A 19,370-nucleotide genomic window follows, 5' to 3' on the forward strand; every position below is an offset into this window, starting at 1 on the left:
GGTGGAAGCGTGGCCATCTTCCTCCACCAAAACTGTTAACGCCTGAACCGTAAGTAAATTTCATAAGCAAGATTGGTTTTGAGAGCAAGGTTTTAGTCAACTGAACGAAATGGGAGCAGTTGGAGCTCCAGCAAATATCTGAAAGAATACTCTAAGAACAGGTAGTAACAACCACATCCAGCAATGGAAATTTACTCCACAGTTTGGTTCTGAGGCATGACATACAGATATGCAGTTATTATGCGTGTAAGAGCTCATTCCTGGTACACTGACAGATACTATCAGAACAAGACATCATATCTCACTCCCTGGTCTTCCCATGCCATCTGGAGCGGAGCTTTGCAAAATACGCCAAATTATTAGTTGATGAAGCTCAAACCTGTATCAGTGCTGTAGCAATACATTCACAAGACAAACGCAAGATGGAGTTAGTTCAGTTCTTGCATTTTCAGCCTAGGTGCCCCCACCTCTAAAACACAATAACATTGCATTCTTACTTATTTTACAGGTCACAGTCATTCCCAGTTCCAGCAGCAGCATAGCAGATCTTGCTGTTAATGAGACCATCAATGAAGTTGCAAAGAAACTGTCAGAAATAGAAAGGTATGGGCATGACATAGAGTAATCAGTAATGTGTATGAAATATGGCATTGTGCCATTACATTCTATAAATCCTGAAAAAAGTGTTTTGAGTCAAGCATGATTAACCAGAAAAGTAACTTTTGGTCATTGGAATACCCAATATGCAAATTGTGATTTATTACATTTGTTATATGTAAAGCCATGTTAAGTGGCAGTCTAAGTTCCATCCTCCCTGCAAAATCAATCACCTGTAGATGCTTTGAGGCTTGAGTTATCACACAGCACCCTGAGGTACAAATAGCATATTTGTGACTTATGAACCTACCCACACTTTTGTCTTATTTGTCTTTCCTCTGATTGATACTTCTAACTGCAGATTCCTCACCTTAGAATTTCTCTCCAAGTGCCAGACTGGATCCAGAAACATTTTCCAGCAATGCTTCCATGCACAACGAGGTAGTGCAATGAGGTTTCGTACTGACTCCGTACTGCCCCAGAAGTAAAAGAGGGGAGCCACATACAAGGACTACTCCTTCTGCCTTCCAACGTGGATCCAAAGCTCTGCTCCCAAAATGTGACCGCCTTCAGATGACTCCTAAAATGATATCCAGTGTGCAAGGGAAAAAGGCCCCATACTTAAAAATACATGTTTCAACCCATGTTGTGACCGTTGGAAACATGTTGGTCACATACCAGCACCAGGAGTGTCTCTGGTTTTGGGCCAGGACATAGCACAAAGTTGTGTAATAAGGGAGCCCTCCTGCACAAGAAAGTGATCCAGAATCAAGAAGCAAAGCTGTACATTGCAGAACATGAGAAGTAGTCAAGACCCTTGTGAAAGTCCCCCTCCAGGTCATGGGTGAGCTCTTGTTTTCTCTCCAGGCAGTTTCCCTGAGAGCTCACCCTCGTGGTCAAAGACCTCCAGTAAGTCTAAATCAAAGTCTAAGCTGAAACATAAATGGGCTAAGCGGGGCTCGACCCCATCCCGCCATCCTATATCCAATGAGAGGGCGTGAGTGTGTTACAATGTCAATCTCAGGATCCATGCCTGTTGAGCCGATTATCAAAACTGATCCAGCTGCGTCCAAGTTTCCCAGGCCATCGGCAAAGCTGCAGTAAATCAAGGCTTTCCGGGAAGCCATGCTGCAGATTTTCAGCATGCTTGCGGCTCCCTCTGTTGTGCACGTCCTTCTCCAGCATTGTCTGACCCCTTCCAGGTCCCTTATTGACTCCAGTACATGTGCCTATTGTCGCTCCAGACCCTGCGTTGTGGTATTGGTACTGGCATCAATGGGGAATGGCACCAGTGACAGAAGAGGATCTGGTGCTGAATCCAATGTCTGACACCAAAACCTACTTCAGCCTCATATTGAGCGATAACACGATCGCAATACAAATGTCGTGAGCGCAACCAGTTGGCTTACAGCCTGACTCTGTACCAATGCCTATAACATAGAAGAGGCCATTGGGCTTGATATCTACCCTGAAACAGAGTTGGATTCGCCAATTGGACCACAATTGGAAAAGGGTGCATCATTTGCAGTGGTGGTCCAACAGGCAGGTGGGGCTTTGGAATTGCAGCTGTCTTCAATCAAGATGAAGACTGACATTCTTACGAAAATTTCGCCTCCTGGGCTAGCCACATCTGAGTCCTTGTTTCCCTTTAATGAGGTACTCACTTATACCTTGATGGGCACTTGGTCAAAGCCCAGTTTTTGCCCACAGGTGAATAGGCTAGGAAGATGGTCACCTACGTACTCATCAGCAGCAGACTCGACTACAGCAATGCATTCTATGCAGGTGCCAACCAGAAACTACTCAGGAAACCTCAGAACATGCAGAACGCCACAGCCAGACATGTCCTCAACATCCTGTGCCACAGCCACATCTCCGAACACCTGCAAGAATTCTATAGGCTGCCAGCCACCAAAAGGGTCATGTTCAAGCACCTCACACATGCCTACAAAGCCCACCATGACGCTGGACCAGCATACCTGAACCACATTCTCTCATTCAATGTAGCCACCAAATACCTCTGTTCCGCTCAACTGGCCCTCGCTACCGTCCCTCAGATCTGTAAGAGAAGGACCGGAGGTAAGTCCTTCTCCTACCTCGCCGCCAAATCCTGGAATGCCATGCCTCTCCACCTCAGGCTCTCCCCGCCTCTGACACAATTCAGGAAGGATCTCAAGACCTGGCTCTTTGAACGAACCACAGTACCATTTGGACCTGCACCCCACCCCCCAGCGCCTTGAGAACCTCACGGGTGAGTAGCCATGCTTAACGAGCATCGATTTATTGATTAATTAATTGACTGAATAGGCAGGCAACCAGGAGTAACAGACCAGCACCTGAAACCTCAGATTTTCTTACTAAGGGCCCCACCCAGAGATCTTCTAGATAGGGAGTCCAAAAGCATTTGGTAAATTAATGTTTTCCTCAGCTAGCCCGGCATTGTGGTCGTTCATTGTAGCCTGTTTGCTGGGTCCTATATGCATGACGTCTGGGACATGGCTAGTGGTCCTATGAGACCTTCCAGCCCTCACTGCATCAATTCATGATGGCGAGAATGCAGCTAAATAGTAAATACTTGATTTGTGCCGGCCTTGATATTGCTGATTAGCTGGGAGGTGCTGAAGGCACCAGTGTTGTGCTCCATCACCATGTGTGGAACCGTTCCGCAGGATTTTTCTAGAGATGTACAAGCCTCTATCATGGATATGCCCTTTGTTGGCTCACATGTTTTTGGTGAAGAGCTGATTCTTCTCTGAAGTATTTCAAAGACGTAGAGCCACTGGTTTTTGACCAGTGCCAGTCAGTTTCTCAATCAGTTCAGAAAATTTGGAAGCCTTCCAGGGGCTGGCATATAAACAGCACAATTGCCCCAAACCCTGCAGCAATCCCTGAAGTCCTTTTGGGGCCAGGGACGTGGGTCCAGCAAGCAGTGTGTTGGCAAGCAGGGCCACCAATCCTCTTTCCCCTTCCCCTGTGGCAACAGCACTAAGCCTTTCTAGTCTACTTTTAATGGCACACATGCATCCTACTGGGAACAGTGCTCCACTTTGGCCTCAACAGTGCCCCTTGCATGTTCACAAAAGTGATGGAGGTCCTTCCAGTACACATTCCGAGGTTATGTATACCAGTTTTCCACTACATCGACAACTGGTTGTTGAAGGCAGTCTCGCCACAGTCAGTTGTAGACCACCTCCAGACAAAGCCGAAACTCTTGACCTTGTTGCAGTTCATGATCACTGAGCTGAAGTCGCATCTAATTCCGTCACAGAGGCTAGTATTCATTGGAGCCATACTGGCAAGATTGTAATTCCATCCTCTGCAACGATCCCAGGACACTTGAACTACGGTCCTGATATTTCAGCCTCAGTCCAGGATCTTGATAAGAGCAGCTCTGCTGCTTTTTGGTCTTTTGGCCTCCTACTTCATCCTTGTCTACTACGCCAGGTGGTACATGCAGGCTCTGCAATGGATTCCGATGCTGCACTGCAAGCATTAATGAAATCTATTGGCAACCATGAATATTTTGGAATAAATAACTCACAAACTTGCAGTGGTGGGTACTCAAATGTACCTTTATGCCTCTGTCCTTCCTTCCCCAAGTTCGAAAATGGATATGGAAAGACTGGCAGGGCAGCGCTCTTCACCAAAAGCTGCATATTTGTGCAAGGTGACTGAGAGATAGAAGCTGAGCTCCCACCATAAGTTGTGGATATCATCCTCTCTACCAAGCACCCTGCACAAAGTCCACTTATGCAAGATGCTTAGATCAATTTGTGACATGTTGTGGTATCCGCTAGACTGACCCTTTACAAGCCAAGCTGTCGAATTGTCTTTCGTTCCTTTTGTCTTTGGCCTGGCAAGGCCAGGCAGAGGGCATTATAAAAGTTTATTTGTTGCCCCTCTCTGCATTTCTATGCTTGCTGGACAAACTGTCTTTATTTAAATGACCTGTTGTAATGAGGTTTATAAAAAGGTTTGATACACATTTCCTCCCAAATTATTTGTGATACCACAGTGGAACCTTAATTTCGATTGAACACTTCTCATGTGACACTTTGAGCTGATGCATAGCTGGTTGCTGCATCTTTAAATCTGAAAATTATATTCCTCATGGCTAGTTGTCAGAGTCAAGTAAATAATCAAAATAGGGAGTGTAGAGGTAATGCTCCGAGGTGGATAGGTCCTCCTATAGTCAATATATGAGAAACAAAAGGGATCCACCCTGGAATAGATATATAACCATGTTCTCCCAGACTAAGTGTGTCTCCTACAATGGTGGAAAGCACTGTCGGTCCTGATGAATAAGCCAGGGGAGGGCTTGCTTCAAAACATGTTGACATAGGAGAAACTGCTCATTATAGCATTGTATCTCAACTCATTCCCCACTTTTAATAATACCAGCTCAACGGAATATTAAAGTTTTCTTTCCAAAGAGCCAGGTATTTTGTAACTTATATTCACCCCTTCACTCACTCCTGACCCTTCCACTCACATTCCTACACTACACATAGTTTTGTTTTAAAATGAGTGCTCCAGCGTAGTCGTAGGTTGCAGCACGCCGCGTCCAGCAGCGGTGCGGGAAGACACCTATGATGAAGCATGACACCAAGGGCCACTTTGGCGTGTTTTTAAACAAAGCTGTGTATTTTCCGCCATTGTAGGAGACACACTGAGTCTGGGAGAACATGGTTATTGTCAGGTCCAGGAATCCTCTGAGGCGTACAATTCTATATGGCATCCACCTCCTAATAGCTGAAGTTGAAGCTAAAGTGAAGTAGTGTGGCTCACTGGTTAGGGGCGGCAGACCCGAGAGAAGAGGACGGCCTGGGACCAGGGTTTGATTCCCGACGCGGCAGGTTTCTGGACCTGGGTCAGCGGACTCGATAATTCTCTCGCCTCGGTGCCCACTCTGATCAGTGATCACACTCGGCAACTCTGGGCACTAGCTTGCCTCATCTTCAATAACGGCCCCACCAGACCGCCGGGGATGCCTGGTCTCACCCTGGAGATACCCATTAAGGGACCATCTCTCAGGGAAGCCAGGAAGGGTTTTGCAGCGGTTGAAGCGCGGAGGTACCCCTTCGGGAGTGATTCCAGCGCTATATAAGCACACAATTAATTAATTAATTAATAGCTCTAAGGTCTGATTGTAGCCACATATTCTTTTGAGTGATCAGGCGAGGGAAGTAAAGGGAGGGAACAGCAGGGAAGGAGATCTGTAAAGAGAAGCACACACTGGTAAATAATCCTTGCTGTGAACTCTAGTATAACAAACAACACATGAATAAACTGTAGTGAATTTTCTCCCTAAGTACCTGTAAAGTAAAATAACTGTACTGCATTCCAGGGTTTAAAATAGACTATGCCATTGCTAATGGTGTGTTTAACGTCCGTCATCTGCGTTGTGGAAGTAGTTTGTGGGGTTAAGGCATCTGCCTTCTTGTTGTCCTTCCCTGGTCTGTATAATACCCGAAAATTAAACCCGGCAAAGAACAACATTCACTGCAGCTGCCGTGGGGTAAGATTTCTTGCTGCAGTCATAAATTGGAGATTGCGATGATTTGTGTACACAGTCACTATGTGTCTGGCCCCTTTCAATAGATATCTCCAATCCAGGAAGGCTTCTTTGATGGCAAGCAACTCTATCCGCAATCGTGTAATTGTGATCTGCTGTATTGCGTTTCCTGGACATGTACGCCACCGGGTGGAGTAGATCGGTATCTTTGTGATGTTGGAAAAGTACTGCACCTACAGCCAAGTCAGAGGCGTCTGCTTTCACAATGTAGGGGTTGTTGTGGGTCTGCATGCGTCAGGACCGGAGCTGTTACAAATGCTTGTTTCAAGGCCTAAAACCCCTCTTGGGCATCCGCTGTCCACTGGAAGCTCGATTTATTACGTAGTAAATATGTGAGGGGAGATGCTAAATCTGAGAAGTGATCGGTAAACCAACGGTAAAAGTTGGCAAATCCCAAAAAACATTGTATGTCACGAACGTTCAAAGGTTGGGGCCACTCTTTCACCACAGTTATCTTCCGTTCCGACATTTCCTGTCACTCACTCCCAGAAATTCGACAGAGGTTACTCCGAACTCACCCTTGCTGATCTTGCAATACAATCTGTGCTCCTCTAGGGTCTTCAAAATGGTCTTCACATGTTGCGGGTGTGTCCCTATACTAGATGAATAGCTCAAAATATCATCTATATATACCACCCCGAATTTGTCCAGGTAGTCCCGCAGAACGTCATTAAGAAAAATTGGAAGGCTGCGGGAGCGTTGCACAATCTGAAGGGCATCACCAGGTCTTCGTACAACTCAAAATGTATTTTAAATGCTGTCTTCCATTCGTCCCCGCTTTGCATGCAGACCAAGTGATATGCGCCTTTTAAATCCAAACATGTGTATATTACAGCCCTTTTTACCTGCTCTAATCGTACATTAATGAGGGGCAACGGGTACCAATTCTTGATGGTAGTAGCGTTCAAGGATCTATAATCCACACTGGCGTGGAGCTCCCCATTGGCCTACAGAATAAAAAATAAAGGAGATGCCGCAGGTGACTTGGAATCCCTTATGAATTCTAGTTCCAAGTACTTATTGAAGTATTCTCGAAGATATGCGGTTTCTGGTTCCGTAAGTGCATACACTCTTCCAGCTGGAACAACAGCTTCAGGTTCTAGGTCAATCTGGCAATCTTATGGCCGATGCGGGGGAAGTAGTTCTGCCTTACTGTCATTGAATACCTCGGCATATTCCAGATACTCCTCTGGTAAAGGTACCTCATGCTCCACTGCCATGGTGATGCGGTGACACAGAGCCAAGGATAATGCAGGATTGAGGGGTTGTTGGAGAAAATGCTTTTTGCAGAAATCCGGGGAAAACAGAAGGGGCTTCTCCTCCCCATCCACTTGAGGTTGTGGGTTCTCAGCCACAGTAAGCTGAGTATTACCCCATAATGGGGTGCCTGTATAATGTTAAAAGTCAACTGTTCCAAATGATCAGGTCCCAGCAAGGTACTTAATTCCCGCGTATGGATTTGAATGAGACCATAATCCAAAGGTCTCCCATCTACTGCATAGACCGCTTCTGGGGTTTCTTTTTCCAGGAAGGTAATTCCCAAAGCTTTGGCTTGCTGCTGATCCATGAAACATCTAGTTGCTCCAGAGACCAACATAGCTTGCACTACATGCCATTCTTCTCGTATTTTTAGACGCAGATTCATGTAAAAATGATTCCTCTTGCAGACGGAGTCACCTTCAAGGGAAGGGATGAAAGCCTGGCTTGAAGTGTTCCCTTCCACCAGCTTCAAGGTCGATCGTTTCCCGTCAGTGGACTTGATGTGACTGCAGACACCTTTTTATATTCTCCCCGGGGGTACTTTGGGCGACGGGTGCATTCTTTGAGAAAATGTCCTTTTCTCCCGCAATAAAGGCACAACCCCTTCATCCTTCGATAGTCTCGCTCCTCTGTTGTAAGGGGTGAACGTACAGCACCGATTTCCATCGGTTCAGACTTGGAGCCTGGAGCATTGTCGGTCGTCCGGGGTTGGTCTGTCCTAAAGGCATATATATCTCTTCTCTTATTCTCTCCCTTTCGTTCACCAAGACGGTGATCCAATCTAAGTACCAGTTGAATAAGATTGTTGCATGAGACCGGTTGGGGGGTCAATCTGGGCCAGGACGTCTTTCATCTTCTCCCTCAATCCTTGATGAAAGATTGCCACTTGTTTGGCTTCTGGCCCTCCATCTCTGTTACCAAACGCCGGAAGTCACTGAGGCATGTTATCAAGTCCCGGTTACCTTGTCTCAATTCCAGCAAGTCTCAGTCTGCCGAGAGTGTAGCAGCCCGCCGATTAAATGTTTTTTCGAATTCCGCCAGGAATGCATCCCAATCATACATTAAGGGATCATCCCTCTTGACTAAAGGTACGACCCATTGTGCAGCGTCCCCCACCAGATAAGACACCAAAAAGGCTACTCTAGACTGATTTGTGCTAAATGCCTTAGGTCTACATGAAAAGTGTAGTAGTACTTGCGTGATGAATACTTGAACCTTACTACTATCCCCGTTGTATCTTTCTGGTGTAGCTAATGGTATGGGAGTAGGGACTTCCACCACCACTGGCGGAATATGAGAACCCTGAGATATCCCAGCATTAAAGGGGTTATGCTGCATCCTGTCTACTTAGGCCTGAAGTGTAGCGGTTTCTGCCCTAGACGCCCTCAGCTCAGCCTGCACTCGAGCTAATGCAGCTAAAACATTGTCTAAGGTGGCCATTGCACCGTAAGTCCGGGAGGATAATTAATTAGTGGGGCGTTAATTCTGTCAAGTCCAGGAATCCTCAGAGACGTACGATGCTATATGGGATCCACCTCCTGATAGCTTTAAGGTCTGATTGTAGCCACAGACTCTTTTAAGTGATCAGGAGAGGGAAGGAAAGGGAGGGAACAGCAGGGACGGAGATCTGTAAAGAGAAGCACACACTTGTAAATAATCCTTGCTGTGAACTCTAATATAATAAACAACACTGAATAAACTGTAGTGAATTTTCTTCCTAAGTACCTGTAAAGTAAAATAACTGTACTGCATTCCAGGGTTTAAAATCGACTATGCCATTGCCTCTACTAGATCTAGAGATAGAAGAACAACATTATACATATATATATCTAATTACATTGACAAGTCAGTTTTAGTTTGTCATTTTGCATCATGCATACCTAGAGACGCTTAGTGGCTTGGAACAGGGGATAGGAGCTATCATCCGAGGAGCTCAACTTGCCCCTGCTATGAAAAATAATAAGCACATAGAAACACAATTATGCTTGGTCCCAGAAAGAATACTAAATAGTCAGAATCAAGTATACAATCGTAACAAGCAATTGATGGCAAGGAATCTAATTCAGAATCAATGATGAACTGTGCTTCCTTTATTCTCGAGTCCTTGGGAACATCAACTTGTTATTATATTAGTCTCTGCAATGTCCTTGTTGTATTTCCACCATACATACCAAGGATCTACAATTCCAGAGATACCGAAGGGAAGGCCAACAAAAGAACAACTGCGCGGCCGCGCAGCTGCTAAAGTCAGCTAGCCCCCTCTGAATCAAGGGCAACGAACATAATTAGTTTGCTTAAGGCAACCTCGCAAGAACCTGTCAGACTCAACCAACGAGGCTGCAGAGCCCCGTGACTGCCAGGAATCAAGAACGCTTTCCAAGGGCTCTCAGGAAAGCCGATGACACTTAATAAGCAGCCCCGCAAGAGTCAGGCATGAAGGGAACGTGGGATTTGTGGGAGTCCATAAGAGGAACAGGTGAATAAACTGCTCGCTGCCGTCTATTAGCGGTTTGTAAGTGAGCTCGGAGTGGAGTCTGAACGTTTTCATATGAGGGCTGTGGTAACACTGATGTATGGTGTGTGGTGTGCAGGCTCGTGGTAGCACGGTGTGGCGATGGGGCCGGAATCAAGGGCAGGGAAGGGCCCTTCCTGTGGTCAAACAGAAATAAAAGTATTGTAAAATATGCTTTGCGGAAGCCGATGGCAGTGTGTGTGTGTGTGTGAGACTGTGTGTGTGTGTGTGGCTCTGTGTGTGTGTGTGTGGCTCTGTGTGTGTGTGTGTGTGTGTGTGTGGCTCTGTGTCTGTGTGGCTCTGTGTGTGTGTGTGTGTTTGTCTGTGTGGCTCTGTGTGTGTGTGTGTGTGGGGCTCTGTGTGTGTGTGTGGCTCTGTGTCTGTGTGGCTCTGTGTGTGTGTGTGTTTGTCTGTGTGGCTCTGTGTGTGTGTGTGTGCAAATGCACTAGGTCTCATATTTGCGAGAGATTAAGCTATTGGCATTGTAAATGACAATGCCATTTATTTATCTGTTTTCAAAACCAACACATACATAAAAATGTTATTTACAATGCCAATAGCTCTAACTTTTGCAAAGGCGAGACCGTCGCATTGTAAATGCTTGTTCTCCACTGTGTGAAGTAATTTTACAAAAATGTGAAGGCCCAAAAGATTACAGTTTTTAAAACAAAAATGACAGTTGCAGGGAAAAAAACAATAAAGTCGGTTTTGCTGGAAAGGTAAACTTGCACAAAACATGCTATTATTGGGAGATTTCTCTTGAGAATGTGAACCCTTTGTCAATGTCACAGAATTTGTGTGTATGATTTACATTTTACTCATTCCCCTATAAATAATTTTAGGAAATTCTGACAACCACTGACATCACACAAATGTTTGTCTGTTAAGTTTCCATTAATTTCTCAATAATTATGTTTATTTATTTGCTGTTCCAGTGGTGTGGAAAATTATAATTATGGCTTTTCCATACTCCATCTCTTAAAGAGGAAACCCCAGGCTCATTACTTTACCTATTATAGTATTTAATTAAATGACATCCATGGGATTGAGATTTTTCCAGCCAGGGTAAATATTCAAAAATAGTTTAAACCAAGTGAATATGAGCTTTTGTATTCCACCATTTTACGCACCCACAACATCTGAGCTTTTGACATCTGAACAATATGAAGGAATTCCTGCCAACTTAAGGTGCTTGATCCCAATAAGATTAGGGAGTGTTTTTCCAAAGTAAACATAGGATGTAAGTGTGCATTGAGTGTTTTTTCCAAAGTAAACATAGGATGTAAGTGTGCACTGCATTGACTAGAACATTTATGGAAATTGCTTTAATGTGAATTAGAAGTAGGAGCCAAATTTAGAGTTTGGCTGACAGGGTTCACTGTTGCAACGATGATGGAGCACACTGTCTGCCAAAATCTTGTTCTGCCCACCTAATTTTAGGTCAAACTGCCCACCAGGTTTATGCAGATGGAGTCAAATGTGATCCATTTGCGTAAACCTTTCTCTGACAGCCTGAAGAACTAGGGGCCATCAGAAGTAAGCCATCCAATCATTCACTCTATTTGGATGGGCGGCTAGATGGCCTTTTTCTTTTTCTGTCTGTCGCCTGGTGGTGAGGAACTCACTCTCGCTCTGGAACTTTGTGTTTAGAAAAGTAAAAACTTTTAAGGAATTACTGTAAGTGTCTGTCACCAATGACAGACGCACTCCATACTTTTAAATGGCTTTAGGGATCACTATGGAGGCGGTTCATAGAAACCTATGGTTCAATTTGGTAGGCAGAGTGGCGGACGTAAAATCCTCTGCCACACTGGCTTTCATTACTCTGTCCACCAAACTCTAAAGTGTGCCCTAAATCTCTTCCCTGCATCCGAAATGATTTGTTCATTTTTCCCTGGAGTTCATAAGTAAAGAAGCTGCCGATATATCCGAGCGGAACCTCTACTTGGCCAAGTATGGGGATCCAGCACTATATGTCTTAGTTGGTGCAAGTTAAAAATGTTATAAAAGCTTACAATTAATGTACTTACCCTAAAACACTAACAACCTCATCCCCTGTGTGGAGGTAATACTAAGCATAAAAAACACCATAGGCCATATTATGCATAATGCCCCAGAGACACAGTGGTCTTTTGCGCCCACTTTTTGTGCCCCTGGGACACAATGGTATTAAAGAAAGGGCCCCAGACACCTGTGCTGCCACCTTTTGTAGTACTGAGAGCGCTGGTGCCCACATAGCACCAGCACTATCTTCAAAGGGAATTCCCTCATCTGAGTGGGGGTGTGGCCCCATGCCAATTAGGGAATCATTTTGTCTCCGCTCTCACCCTCTATTCCGGATATGGCGGCAGAAGCAAATAGGCCCTTAGGGGGCGAACTGACAGCTCACCACATAAAGGCCCAAGTCACTTGAGGTCAACCCTCTGAAGGTGTGAAAAACCTCCCCTTGAAGGCGGTTGCAGCCACGCACTGCATCTGTCTGCAGCAGGATCTCTTTTCCATCTTTGAAGTGCAGATAGCAGCTGTTCAGTAGGGGCTGCACATTGATTCCAATAGGGTGCACTGTCCTGTTTGTGCCAGGCATACCAGCTTAAAGGTGTGCCTTGGCGCAAACAGGGACACTGTTTCCATTACACAATAAGGGTCCAGGTGTTGTGTCACTTTTTATTCTACTTTATTGTTTTTAATTGGAAATAATGTGCAACACGGTAGGTATCTTATGACCGTTTTCTAAAGGATACTTTCACAAATGTACTGTTGTGCCCACACAGATTTCTTTAAGTGGGATCTGGCGAAAAATGCTATTGAAGATTTAAGAATTGAGCGCAGTTTGCGATGATCCTGTAGAGGCCGAAAATCAAGCTCAAGAGCATATAACCGAATTTCAGCTTTTCTGCCACCTCAGACCAGAATCATTTGGTATCAAAATACTGCCTGTGCAATGTATGTCTCTAGTGTTTTACTGAATGACACTGTTTGTTCTCTTCATTTAACTCTGCAATGTTTGACGTAATTTGACAGGGTCTTTAAAGATGCGCTCCACTTGGATGTACATGTCGTTGACATGGTTTCTAAAACTGTCGGAGGCGAAGCAAATAAATTCACAGGTGGTACGATATTGAAGATAATTGGAAACGGTCCGAACAACCAGACATTATCAGAAGAAGAACTTAAAGGGTAATTGAACTCCTAAAATATTTATTAGTTTAGAGTTTTTTTGTTTGATTGAAACTATTTTCCATTTTACTTTTCACCTTGAGGCTTTTCCATTTTTTTCCCCTTTCAGCGACAGGTTTGTAATATAACATATGCAGCTGCACAGTGCAACATGTGCTGTTTATTACAACTGTAGGCTATGCAAAAGGGATATGATTCCTAATAGGCAATGTATGACTTTCTACAATGCTTTTAATTAGCATATTATTCTCTGCACACCTGTATATTTGGTTTTTGCAATGCTTTTCTTTTCTTTTTATATGTTATAAACACAGGTAATAAAACAGAGGTATAGCACAGTCTCATTAAATAGGCCCAAAAAGATTGCAGTTAAGATCCGGAGGATGATTAGGGTCTAGAAGTGGCCCTTCTACTGTGGTAATAACATTCGATTTGACTTTTACTGCAGTAGTAAATGTTTGAATATGCATTTATTACTACACTTACTCTAAATAACGTATGATATTGGGCAACATTTATTTTCACTGAAACGATGGTACGGTTTAGTTGTAATGCTTTAGTATATTTTTATTTATTTATTTTTATTTTACCGATTTGTAGAGCGCATGGCTGCCCGTGAGCGTCCCAGCGCTAAATGACAGAGAACCAGAAGAGGATGCCCAGAAGTAGATAGAGCCTCACGGGAACAGCCAAGTTTTGAGTGCTTTGCGGAATGAGAGAAGATTGGGTTGGGCTCTGATGTCTGGGGGTAGTGTGTTCCATAGTTTGGAAGCATTGTATGCGAACAGTCGACCGCCAGAGCGGGCTTTCTTAATTCTAGGAACAGAGGCTAGATTGCAGTTTGAGGATCGAAGCGTTCTTTTGGTGGTATGAGGTGTGATGAGGTTTTGTAAGATTGGTGGGGCCTTACCATGTAGGATTGTGTATGTTGTGCAGAGAGCTTTGAATTGTATTCTCTCCTGAACGGGCAGCCAGTGCAAGGCATTCAAGGCGGGTTTGGCTGAACAACGGCGGTGAGTTCCTGTGAGAAGGCGTGCTGCGGTATTTTGAACTGTCTGGAGTTTTGACAGTGCTTTTTTAGGAGCTCCCAAATATAGGGCATTGCCATAGTCCAGACGGGACAGCACGAGACCATGTATTAGGAGTTTTTGCGATTGTGCAGGGAGTAGGGGCAGAATTTTCCTAGCTGATCGTAGGAGACTGTGACAAATGCCAGCCGTTTTCCTAGCTTGGACAGAGAAATTGAGGCCTTCATCGAGCCATATTCCTAGGCTCTTTATTTCCTGTTTCGGAACAGGTGGAGTACCCATGCAAGATGGCCATAGGGAGTTGGGATGGTAGAGTGATTTATTGCCCAGGATCATTATCTCTGTCTTGTCGTTGTTCAATTTGAGGTGGGAGAGATTCATCCATTTGGTTATTTCAATTAGACAGGTTTGAAGGTTAGGGAGGGAGTGGTCTTGCTGACTTAAGGACACCACCAATTGGGTGTCGTCGGCGTTGGTTAGGAGCTTGATCCCAAAAGGGGTGACGATTTTCCCAAAGGGGGACATTTAAACATTAAAAAGGGTCGGGCTCAGGGACGAGCCCTGAGGGACCCCACAGCTGATGGCTGTAGATCTGGACGTGAAATTGCCATCTGCTACCTGGAAGGATCTGTTGTCAAGAAAGGATTTAAGCCAAGCCAGGGCTGTACCCGCGACTCCAAGCTCACTGAGCCTATGGACCAGTGGACCATATATGTTAAACATTGTAGAAATTCACTTTAAAAAACACAATTAAAGTACAGTCATGGTTATGAAATAAAACTTTAAAACATTTAAGTTTGCAAGTTAGTGTTAACTCCACAATCCATAACTCACATAGCTGCGGTACAAATCATACACTGCACACTAAATGTATTTCTCATTACCTCACGTGACGTGACAGGTGCACTTATAGATGGTGTACATAATCTTACACATCGGAGTACATATTATATTGCCCATAACAGTATGAGAGAGATGACTAAAAAGGTAGTATATTATTTATTGGTTTGAATATGTTTTGTTATTTATTTAACTTTTGGTTTTGGGTTGTGTTACTTATTGGTATAATAATTATTAGGTCGTAAGAATTGCATTTACTGGGTGAGTTGTGGTTTGCCTGGCTGTTGCTATAGCCTGCTGAGGGAATACATTATGAGCACCAGGTGGTACAACTAAATATTGCCCCCATGAGGTTATGGTGACATTATAAACCAATAGGCCAAAGGCAAAGTGGTTTGTAAATGACACCAGGACCACCTAGATGGCAATATAGAACCTCATTTAACATTGGATATGCAGACTACAGACACAAATGCATCAGTTTTGGATCTGCCCAAGTCCCGTAGCCATCGAAGCAGCCAGATGTGCTTGTGCGCCTCTGTGCTGGGCTGACCGTGTGTCTCTTTGAGCCTGTCGAGCTTCTGATGGCCATTTGCGATGTGGTGAGCTGTGTAACTAAGAGTGAAGGGTCGGTTATTGTGACTCCGGCATGCTCTGAGCTATTTGCCTCATGCTGGAAAAATAGCTTACTATACGATTGTAGCTGTAGTGGAGTTGGCGGCAGCTCTATGACTATGGTCAGCCCTGTAGTTTTTTTGGTTGTGTTTTGTGGTTCCAGCATATTTGAGTATTGATCCCAAAACGCTCATATAGACACTGTAGTATGGTTTCTATTCATGTGTTAGGGCCTGTGAGCCTGATTCACAAAGAGCCACTGCAGTCGTGGTGGACGTTCATCAGTTGTGGCGGAGTCTCCTTTCTTCTGGCAGAATCTCTACAATGAGAATTCTCATTGGAGAGATTCCGCAATGAGTGCGGAGATTACACCATGACTGCGGAGCCTCCCCCAGGACTGTGGAGCCTAGGCTCTTTGTGAATTAGGCCCTGTGTATTTATCTGAATTGTGGAACCAGTAGAAATTCAGCGGAAACTTGCAAAAAGATGTAGTGGCGCCCCAAATTTCCTACATACTTACTTTATATTTATTTGTACACAGTTCTATTGATGGGACTGAAGTGCATGCAAATACAATAGAGAGATAATGTGAGTGAGTGAAGCAAGAAGTGTATGATAGGTAAGCAGCCCTAACTTAATGAAGAACCCGCTGCATACAATAGTGGAATATAAAGTAGATGAAGAGTAGTGTCTGCTTTGATCGGGTATTGGAGATGAAATGGTAAAAAGGAAGGCAAAAAAAGAGTCTTATGAGCAGGTTTAGTAAGATAGACATAGAAGAACAGGGAAAATAGGTAACTCTTAATGGCTTTGAATGTCCTGCAGGAAATTTCAGTATGTGCAGATGGCATCAAACTCTTAAGGAGTAATATAAAGAAATTGAAATATGATTGTAAATATTCCAAACAATGTATTAACGGTGTTAAAGGTAAAGTTGAAAATGCATTTACAAAATTTAAAGTTGTATGGGGCTATAGGGTTGTCTAAACCCTTGAGGACTAGATATTTTGATATGGAGGGTTAGGGAAAGACTTCAGACAGAATTTGAAGTTCAATAAGCAGAAATATAATCCTAAAAATGAAATAATTTAAATTAAAGAAAAAAAGGAAGAAAAGAATTAAAAAAAAACAAGAAAATGTTCAAACTACAGGCCTAACAAAGTCAATAGAAACATTAAGGATGAACTTGAAGGAAGTAAAAACCTACTTCAAACGGAATGTTGTCTTGAAGATTCAAAATCTGACAAAAGTAATGAAAATAACATTGGAATATCCTAAATTATAAATGTACAAATGAAGACAATAACAGGTTTTTTCACCAAAAATGTATTCTGATGCGAAGGTTTCTGTCAATCTCAATCAAGAAAAAGAAAAAGACTGTGTGGTCAGGTATCCTGGTGAGAATTCAAAACTCAGAAAAATGAAGGCTAGAGAAATGACTCTCTGGCAAAAGCAAAAAATGTAGGTTGAAATCCATTCAACAACTAAAACCCTACCTGAACTTAGTGTGTATCCAGGGCAAAATAGGAATCAAGTTTTATTGGAGGTACGAGTAACAAAATCCTTAAACAATAGTAAACACGAGAAGGGTATGACTGATATGATTGATGTGAAAGAACAAAATGGCATAAGAGAAAAAAGTGTCCATGAAGCCAGAAAGGATAATTATCAACACAGTAGTAGTGTTATATCACTATGGTCTATGATGTTACATCGAATAGAAATTCTACAAAAAGTGATGATACATTGTGTATTGAGAACTGTTGTAGTCCAATTGATAAAAATGTAACTAAAGCCCCACAGAACAATACACTGTCTACTCTTTTTTCTGACTGGTGATCTCAGTCTTGATTAAATGGATTCCTTCTTATCTGTAACAGTAATGGAAATCAGAGAGAATGTTTATGAAAGGCAGATTCCAGTAGTTGATCTGGATGTAGGTTCTTTAATGCTAAAGACAATACAATGTGTTTTGGAATCTGTGGTAAAACTGTTGGAAAAATGTATGAATGATTCTGACCACAGACTCGATCCTCTTCCATTAATTCTGGAGGCGTTAACAAAGAGTATTTCAAGTAAAGAAGATAAGGAGATGCAGACAGACTATAATAAGATTGGGACTGAAAAAGTCCACATAAATATAGCTAATAAAAATAGAGATGTCGCTAATAACAAATCAAGTAAGAAAGAAGGAAATAGCTCTACTAATAGTGTTTACATGGGCCCTATGGGAATGATCTTGAAATTAATGAGAGTCTTTATAATCAGATGTGAACAAATAATGGTACGAGTGGAGTAACAGTATAACAGGAGAAAAGAAATTACCACAAATTGTTCCCAAACTTTAGAGGTAAATGAGGAGTCTGAAATAATAAAAAAAGAAATAAAAGCTATAAGAGAAATACTAAACAAAGGAGAAGAAGGATCATTAAAAGAGAACCCATAAAATCAGCTTCCCTGATGACTATCAAAATGAAGAGGAGGTTAAAAGAGAAGAAGACAAATATCAAATCCATTGGCTAATTCTTACTGCCGCTAAAACGACGATAATTGGCTTGATAATATGCTCTATAGAATTCCAATTGAAGCCCATGTTAAATGTGAAGGACACCTAACATGGGCTTCAATTGGAATTCCATAGAGCATATTATCAAGCCCATTATCGCTGCTATAGTGACCGTTTTCTGCCGCTAAAATGGCAATAATTTTTTCGCCTGTCTTGATAATATGCCTCACAGTTCTATTAGAATTACAGCTTCATAGCTGATAATAAGTAGGTGTTTGCCGTAGTGTAACTAGACTGATCCTTCTCATTTGCAATTAGGATTTATATGATTTCAAATTGTGAACTCTACACCAGTTTGTCTGCCTTTTAAGAAACCAATAGTTTTGATATTCTTTCTTATTCAATTGGTGGAAAGATGACATTTGGGTAGCTATGGGAGAATCGAAGTTTCCATTGAATCTTTGTTTTTGTTGGCTTGGCCAAAACTCCTGGAACAGATAGTCAGGATAATGATCTGTGACTATACGAAAGTATCAATTTGCTTGGTTGAATCCTTAGTGGGCCACTGGAGGAACAAAAACTGTTCTCTTCTCTAAGTTGGGTGATCTCTGGAGTGAACCTGATGCTGGTGGTGTCAGTGCCTCAGCACTTCTGGATTTATTAGAGGCACTTAACACTATTGACCAGACAATTGTAATTAACAGCCAGAAGGTGACTGTCACCTAGGTCCACTTGAATTAAGCCTGGGCTACTGGCTTCAGTCTAGGCATGATGGACTCTATGGCCTGGATGGATTCTAACTGGCTGATGCTTAACTCTAGTGAGACAATAGTCGTGGTAGCCACTGTGAGTCCTTACCGTCAGTCTGAAGTGAGTAGCTGTCCCGAAGCAGCCACACATGGCTACCTCTGGTGTTGAAAGTAGGTGCAGATGTTTTGCCTGGCCCTCCGATGAAGTTTGTTCCAGCTACTTGTTTTCTTCAGAATCTTAAGAAGAATTTTCTATTAGTGAATTCTAGGGTTACACTGTCACCATTCTGGACAATATTCCCTTTAGGATAGATCATAGGAATTTTATGTATGATGGGTTTAGTGGAGTCAGATTATTGTATCCAGGTGTCTGGTGGATCTTTAAATGTTTGGTTTTATTCCCCACCATCTCCCCTCTCTTCCCTCTTCCCTGATTTAAAATATTGTGCCTGACCTCTGAAGAACTTCAAGTGGAAGGGCCGCTGTTTTTATGGTTCATATGCTAACTTTC

The 19,370-nt window shown here is 43.1% G+C and overlaps 1 protein-coding gene across 1 annotated transcript in view; it reads left to right on the plus strand.

Annotated features, from left to right (window-relative positions):
• Positions 1 to 19,370, plus strand: part of LOC147662694 (uncharacterized) — a gene marked incomplete at its 3' end in the record, with an annotated part of 662,849 nt that overhangs the window by 273,765 nt on the left and 369,714 nt on the right. Inside the window, exons 10-11 of the mRNA XM_086950972.1 lie at positions 509 to 603; positions 12,966 to 13,121. Coding sequence (XP_086807098.1) covers positions 509 to 603; positions 12,966 to 13,121 — 251 coding nt within the window. The remainder of the gene's footprint in view (positions 1 to 508; positions 604 to 12,965; positions 13,122 to 19,370) is intronic.

Source organism: Lissotriton vulgaris, unplaced genomic scaffold, assembly GCF_964263255.1.
Source record: "Lissotriton vulgaris unplaced genomic scaffold, aLisVul1.2 SCAFFOLD_1043, whole genome shotgun sequence".
NCBI lineage: Eukaryota > Metazoa > Chordata > Amphibia > Caudata > Salamandridae > Lissotriton > Lissotriton vulgaris.